Consider the following 7,618-nt stretch of genomic DNA (forward strand, 5'->3'; position numbering starts at 1 on the left):
CTCTTTTCCTCACCAACAAAGGAAAAATTCCGATCATTCTCACACGAAACACCATGTACAGCCTTCATTAGTGGTGTCTTCAACCACCTCCTTCCAAATAGCTTCTCCGGAATCAACTTCAAGTGCTTATTTTTCAATACCAAAAAAATGTGACTACAAATTCTACCAACCATTTCAAACATTCTACAGCCACAGTAATATGAATCCTCAGAAACATAATGAGTCACTGTCCATGTGTTCTTACGGTAGTCTTCCACCTATAGCAAATTGACATGAACAGTAGCACACATATTGACTACAATTAGATCCTTACTGATACACGCAATTTTATAAACATATTAGACAAAAATAATATCCAACATTCAACACAATTACCTTGTAAACCTCCGTCAAAGTATCTTTACAAATCTGTGCTATACTGCTGCTATAACAAGCATCATGCTTTGAAGCCAGTACCAGTGTAAATCGTTGAAGCATGCTTCTCTATAGACATCTTTGTCTTCAATGTAGGAACAATGGTGGAGTCCAAATAGTCAAGATGTGTGCTATTATTTCGCCGGGCTTCCAAAGCATGATTGAAATTCATTATGAAAACGACAAGATTGACTCTTGATTTGGAGTACCTCTTAAAAAAAATGTTTTGTGATTCTGACACAGAAGTAGTTCTCATCAATGAACTCATTGGAAAGTCTGATGCAAAATGAACGGAGAAATATGAGAATGTCTGAACTGGTAATAAAGAACTCAAACTAATTGAGAACTTTGGAGTATAAAAACTCAATGCAAAATTATATATTCAAAGTCTGTCTTTTAAGATCAACAATGATGCCTTTATATAGACAAAGGAAATCCTAAACTTATGGAAAGAAAATAACTAAAAAATCCTAAACTTATGGAAAGAAAATAACTACAAAGATAATAAGCAAAAATAACTAATATTTTTTCTATCTCCTAATTCTATTAACTAGGAAATAAATAAAACCAAATATATACTTTTCTTAGCCTCCAAGACTTATCTTCTGTAACTGCATCATACTCCCCTTCTTGAAAAAGACTCGTCCTCGAGTCTATCCTCGAGTCTGCTTTGTCACGATCATCATCATCTTCTCCATCTCGCACTTCCTCCTTAACAAACCAATTCCAATTCTGGATATCGTGCATCATCCTTTTCGAATATCCATCAAACTCGTGCCCCACAAAACCAAATTCTTTAACAGGATCCTGATCCAAAATACCAAAACCCACTTGCAAATCGACTTCTTCTTTTACAGCATCAAACTCATAGTCAAAATTCTTTTTTGTATTAATGACATAACTATCTCCTGCAGCTTTAGATACAAAAGTTTCCTTCACAAGTTTTTCCATAATGTCTTCAATCAAGACCACTGATGCTGTATTATCTTCATCAGCTGCTCCATTATTGAAGATGTCCTCGTCGTACTCCTCATCGTCATCGACGACAACGCCCTCATCTTCGACAGCGTTGCCAAATATTACGGAAAGAGGTGGCGATCCGCTGATCAATCCGGAGAGCTCATAGAATATATCCTCATCGTATACAGGTGTATCATACACCACCGGCATCGACAATATATCCTCGTCGTATATGGACTTGTCATACACCGGCATCGACAATATATCCTTGTCGTATACAGGCTTAGACTGGCCACGTTGGACGTCGTTGAATAACGGATCGTCCACAGAACGACGCTCTGACGCATTAGATCTCATCGGGTTGGATTTTCCCCGACGCTTCTCCAATCGCGCCAATCGTCGCTGTAGGTCTCGAATCTGTTGTCGCAGATCACCGTTCTCGATGTCGCGTTGGAGGTCTCGAACCTGTTGTCTCAGATCATCGTTCTCGATGTCGCGCAGATCACGCTGTCGCGCAGCCTCTTCGTTTGGGAGATCACCAAGTCCCCCACCACGACCGCTACCACGAGCATCGCCACGTCTGCTGCCATATCTACGTTCAGCCATTGATAATCAACCTGGATCGTGATACCAATTGATGCAAAATGAACGGAGAAATATGAGAATGTCTGAACTGGTAATAAAGAACTCAAACTAATTGAGAACTTTGGAGTATAAAAACTCAATGCAAAATTATATATTCAAAGTCTGTCTTTTAAGATCAACAATGATGCCTTTATATAGACAAAGGAAATCCTAAACTTATGGAAAGAAAATAACTAAAAAATCCTAAACTTATGGAAAGAAAATAACTACAAAGATAATAAGCAAAAATAACTAATATTTTTTCTATCTCCTAATTCTATTAACTAGGAAATAAATAAAACCAAATATATACTTTTCTTAGCCTCCAAGACTTATCTTCTGTAACTGCATCAAAGTCTCTAAAGTACGCTGGAACCCAGAACTTTCTCGATGCAAACATCGGTACGAACATTCCAATCCATATTTTTCTATAATACCATTCCATGTAACTTCAAACTCCTCAGGTTCTATCAGCTCGGACCACACACAATCAGAAAACTCCTTCTTAAAATCTTCATTAGCACGCAAAACTTATCGGCAAGCTTGTTCATAATGTGCCACATGCACCACCGATGCCTAGTATTAACCAATACATTCTGAATAGCAGATTTCATAGCCAAATCTTGATCGGTCACTATCAACTTCGGTGCCGAACCCATACATTTCACGAATTGGTTAAACAACCAAGAAAATGACTCAGTACCTTCGTTAGCTAACAAACCAGCAGCAAATGTTATAGGCTTCCCATGATTGTCCTTCCCCGTAAATGGAGCAAATATCATACGATACCTGTGAACAACTTTGAAATTAAGTTACAAACACTCCTTTGCCATTGCATAATACACATATGTCATCTGCATTTACACAGTAAATGTCATGAACTGAAAAGGTAATTATGTTACTAGAAAATATATAAATTCACAAATAAAATCATGGGTTTATAAAAACAAAAATATCAGCTCAATTTTCATTTCAAACCATATACATCCTCATTGCATATTCAGCAGCCGTTCATGACAACAATAAATCATATCCACCATAATATAGGACCATCAACAAACAACCACCTCAATCACACTTATAAAAATTTGAAGAATAATTAAAATTACCTATTTGTAGAATATGTAGTGTCAAAGGCAACCACATCCCCATACATGTGATAACTCATCCTCGAATAGGCATCACACCAAAACAAACGAATTAATCTGTTTTGTGAATCCTGCTCATACTCAAATGTAAATGCGTCACAAACTTCTTTCTTCTTACGCATTTCATTAAGCAATATTTGTACATCATAACCATCTGCATACCCTCTAACGTCACGAGTAAAATTTCTAACTTCTGAAACGGTACACCCAACCGAATCATATCCACCAAGCAAATCATTCAAAAGCCTATAATTATCAGTGGGTCCAATATTTGCATTTGCACAATTAATTAAAAGCTTCTGCTTCACTAAATCCATAGAACGATTCAATTTCATAAAACGCTGATGATGTGGGTCAACCATTTCATGGTTGTGTTCTTCCACAAAATCATGAACTACGTATCCAACACATCCTGAAAACCTAAACGCCACTCTAGCGCTGCAACAACACTTCTTTGATCCACGTTTCCGTTTTGGGATAAATCCCTTTTCATTCTCTTTCTTTTGTCCTTGCTTAGAACACACGATGTATAGCCAAATAATTTTATCACCAACCTTCTTTGAACCATTCTTTCTTGTATCAAACCCAACCAAACGAGCATAATTATTATAAAACTCTTTTGCATCATCCAATGTAGGGAAGATCTGGCCTTTGTACGGCTTCATATCCTCCGTGCACTCCGGCGTGTAAATGACTACAAAATAAATAGACATACTTAACAACCTAACAACAAAATAGAGTTGCATTATATGTACTGTAAATAAGAAACTCTCATACGTATTATATAATTGAAAAAGGTCTCCATTATTATAAATATTTTTTACTTTACTGATGCCTTTCAAAATTATTACTCCATAATTCAACGTCAATCCAAGACCATTCACGTAAAAAAAATTACTTATAAAAAAAACCCCTTACAGCAACATAAACATGGTCTATCATTATCATGTCATATGAGTTCTACATTACACCAATAAACTAGAAATCACGAATTCACTTTAATATTTTTACAATCGTAACAAAAAAAATAATGCAATTCTCAAAAAGTTTACCTTCATCATTCATATTATCATCCATATCTACACCTTCGCCGTCACCTTCGTCAGGATCATCGTCGGCACCAATGCCTGCATCATAGTAGGGGACATTATCTGCAAGCCCGTTACAAAAACCAAAGTCACACTGATCTTCATTCATGGGGACAAAACCATCGCAAAATGCAGACAAAGACGATCCAGGATCCATAACTATCAATTACGGAGCAACAAAGAATGAAATGAAAAAGAGAAACAGAAACAATTTGACACTGCAATAATACACGACGGCGTGTTATGGTTACTTAGTTAGTTATATTAATTAATATATGATATTTTAATCCCACAAATATAGGACATGATCAAAACTAGAATTATAAACTACCAAGTTTACCCTTATACATATTTATAATATTTTTAAATAACATATTTAATTAATATTGGTTCTACGTTTAAGAATGGTTCTACATTTAAGAATTGTTCTATCTTGATCGCATCCTCTATATATATATATATATATATATATATAGAGGAGTGATCAAAGTCTAACCAATTTTAAGTGTATAACTAGAGAACAAATCTCAGCCACATATTATCTTAATCCAATGATTAATAAAAGTACACATTATTAGTTAATAAAATAGCATAGGGGTATTTTTGGAAATAAACTCCGTTCCCGTATTCTCACATACACATTCTATTCACACATTATCTCTCTCTATTTCTATTATGATGCGAAACTGGGTAGTGCTAAACCATGGAAAGTGATGTGAATCTCCAAAATTAGCCCAAGAATTGTTCTTGTAAAAAACAACACTATTGAAATTACAACAAACTAAAAACACTACAACAAAAACATAAAAACGCATTACATTGAAACTAAATAAAATTTTACACTAAAAAGGATAGGTGTTCCATCCCACAAAAAGGTAGAACAGAAATAGAATGGACGAGAGGGATCGAAATGGAAGAAGTTGAGGAGTGAACAAATGACCTCTTGAAGACCGAAGGACCTCCACCAAAAAGATGATGGCAACCTTGGCAACTTTCATCCAAGTAACCATTTATATCGACTCACTCGCTAGCTACACGACACTAGGGTATACTTTCGTTCAAGCTCCACCACTAGAGGTATACTCTTTCGAGCTCCGCCCCTAGGGTATACTCTCACTCAAGCTCCGCCACTAGCTACATGGTGCTAGTTGTGAAAATTTACCAAGTGGCTAATCCCGGGCTAACCACAAAGTAACCATAGCCCGGCCATGGATTTTTCCAAACATTCATCTCACCCAACATGGGGAGGGACTCTCACAAAGGAGACACTCTTTTTCTAAACCCAATCTATTCTTAATCTATTACAAATGATACAAAAGACCCTATTTATAGATGTAGGAGGTTAGGAGATGAAAGGTCACTCAAACTAGGGTTAGAATATGAAAAAAGCACTTAAAATAATTCAAAATCCCTCCTTTTGAATTCTTCCCGGACACACATCGCCCGGTCGGGTGTTTTCATACATGAAAACACCCGCCCGGGTGAACTCTCTGGAGCCTCATTTGCTTGACTGCGCGATTTTTGTAAAACGACCATAACTTTCTCATCCGAGTTCCGATTGAGTCGTGCAAGATACTCACGCGAAGCTCTTTCGACGATGGAGACAATGGTAGTCTTTCAATAGGATTTGGACATCAGATAGATAGGCGAATCGTCGCTCGAATCTGACCCCAATTGCGGATTGGCTCATTGTCACCTCTTTCACATCACTTTCCATGGTTAAGCACTACCCGGTTTCGCATCATATTATCACTCTCTCTCTCTCTCTCTCTCTCTCTCTCTCTCTCTCTCTCCCCCTGTGTGCCGATCTCTGGCCGCCACCGTGATGCGTCGGAGGCGCTTCGGCGGAGGAACGTGGAGCTAGAGAGGGAGCTCCAGAGCAGCAGCGCCGTCGCTAGTTTCGCGGTCGCCTGTCACTCGCCAGTGTCGTACCTGTTCGGCGGGCTTGCGGCGATGCTGGGGCTCATCGCTTTCGCTCTTTTGATCCTCGCCTTCTCTTACTAGAAGCTCTCCGAAGACGCCGAGAGGGACCTCGAGGCTGACGGAGGAGGAGACGGAGCTTCTAAGGTGCAGCCGCCGGTAATGAAGGAGAAGTTTCTGGTGATCGTTGCAAATGTTGGAAAATTTCAATGGATTTCTAAAATGTTTTTCTTGAATTTGTTTTTGATTATCTGTAAATTTTGTTATTGTTTTTTTTATTTTCTGTAAATATTTTGGTTAGATTCATTCTAAGATAAAGAAGAATAGATGTATATTAATATGAGCACAATATGTATTTGATGAAATGTCACAATGAGTTCATTATTTGTTGCTCAACATATTACTTCTACTCTTTCTTAGTTTTTGCACAGCTTATTACTTGCGTCATTTCTTGATTGTTGTTCAACTTATTACTACTACGATTTTTTGATTGTGTCTCAACGTATACAATAATTCATGATATTAATGAAGTGATGTATTCCAAGATTAGAGTGATGTTTCTGTGATATTTTCTTATAGTGATCTATTTTGTTCACATCAATGAAGTAAAAACATGCTTAGAGTGATGTGTTCCACGGTTAAGTGATGTTTCTATGATATATGCGTATAGTGATCTATTTTCTTCATATCAGTGAAGTAAAAACATGCTTAGAGTGATATGTTCCACGGTTTGAGTGATGTTTCTGTGATATTTTCTTATAGTGACCTATTTTGGTCACATCAGTAAAGTAAAAACATGCTTAGAGTGATGTGTTCCACGGTTAATTGATGTTTCTGTGATATATGCGTATAGTGATTTATTTTCTTCATATCAGTGAAGTAAAAACATACTTTGAGTGATGTTTTCCACGATTAGAGTGATGTTTCTTTAATATTTTCTTAAAGTGATCTATTTTGTTCACATTAGTGAAGTAAAAACATGCTTAGAGTGATGTATTCCAAGGTTAGAGTGATGTAAAAATACTAAGAGTGATGTGTTCCATGGTTAGAGTGATGTATCTTTGATTTTTTGTTATAGTGATCTATTTTGTTAACATGAGTGAAGTAAAAACATGGTTATAGTAATGTGTTCCAGGGTTAAAGTGATGTTTCTTTGATTTTTTGTTATAGTGATCTATTTTGTTAACATCAGTGAAGTAAAAACATGGTTATAGGGATGTGTTTCAGGGTTATAGTGATGTTTCTTTAATTTTTTGTTATAGTGATCTATTTTATTAACATCAATGAAGTAAAAATATGCTAAGAGTGATGTATTCCATGGTTAGAGTGATGTGTCTGTGATATTTTCTTATAGTGATCTATTTTGTTCACATTAGTGAAGTAAAAACATGCTTAGAGTGATGTTTTCCAGGGTTATAGTGATGTTTCTTTGATTTTTTGTTATAGTGATCTATTTTGTTCACA

General features: G+C 36.5%; 1 protein-coding gene across 1 annotated transcript; it reads right to left on the reverse strand.

Moving 5' to 3' along the window:
- Positions 1-2,316: 2,316 nt before the first annotated feature.
- LOC121809009 (protein FAR1-RELATED SEQUENCE 5-like) lies at positions 2,317-4,391 on the reverse strand. The gene is made up of 4 exons (XM_042209560.1): positions 4,199-4,391; positions 3,108-3,840; positions 2,702-2,787; positions 2,317-2,510 (listed from the first exon to the last, which is right to left on the reverse strand). The coding sequence occupies exons 1-4, from the start codon at positions 4,389-4,391 to the stop codon at positions 2,317-2,319; spliced, it is 1,206 nt and encodes a 401-aa protein (XP_042065494.1).
- Positions 4,392-7,618: the final 3,227 nt, after the last annotated feature.

The sequence above is a fragment of the Salvia splendens genome, chromosome 6 (genome assembly GCF_004379255.2).
Source record: "Salvia splendens isolate huo1 chromosome 6, SspV2, whole genome shotgun sequence".
NCBI classification, from domain to species: domain Eukaryota; kingdom Viridiplantae; phylum Streptophyta; class Magnoliopsida; order Lamiales; family Lamiaceae; genus Salvia; species Salvia splendens.

Excerpts from the sequence above, each read along its gene's own strand:
- LOC121809009 (XM_042209560.1), bottom strand. The coding sequence starts at position 4,391 with ATGGATCCTGGATCGTCTTTGTCTGCATTTTGCGATGGTTTTGTCCCC. Across the intron at positions 3,841-4,198 it reads TGATAATATGAATGATGAAG|TCATTTACACGCCGGAGTGC; the intron begins GTAAACTTTTTG and ends TTTATTTTGTAG. Across the intron at positions 2,511-2,701 it reads TGGTTTGTTAGCTAACGAAG|ATTTTAAGAAGGAGTTTTCT; the intron begins GTACTGAGTCAT and ends GTGCTAATGAAG.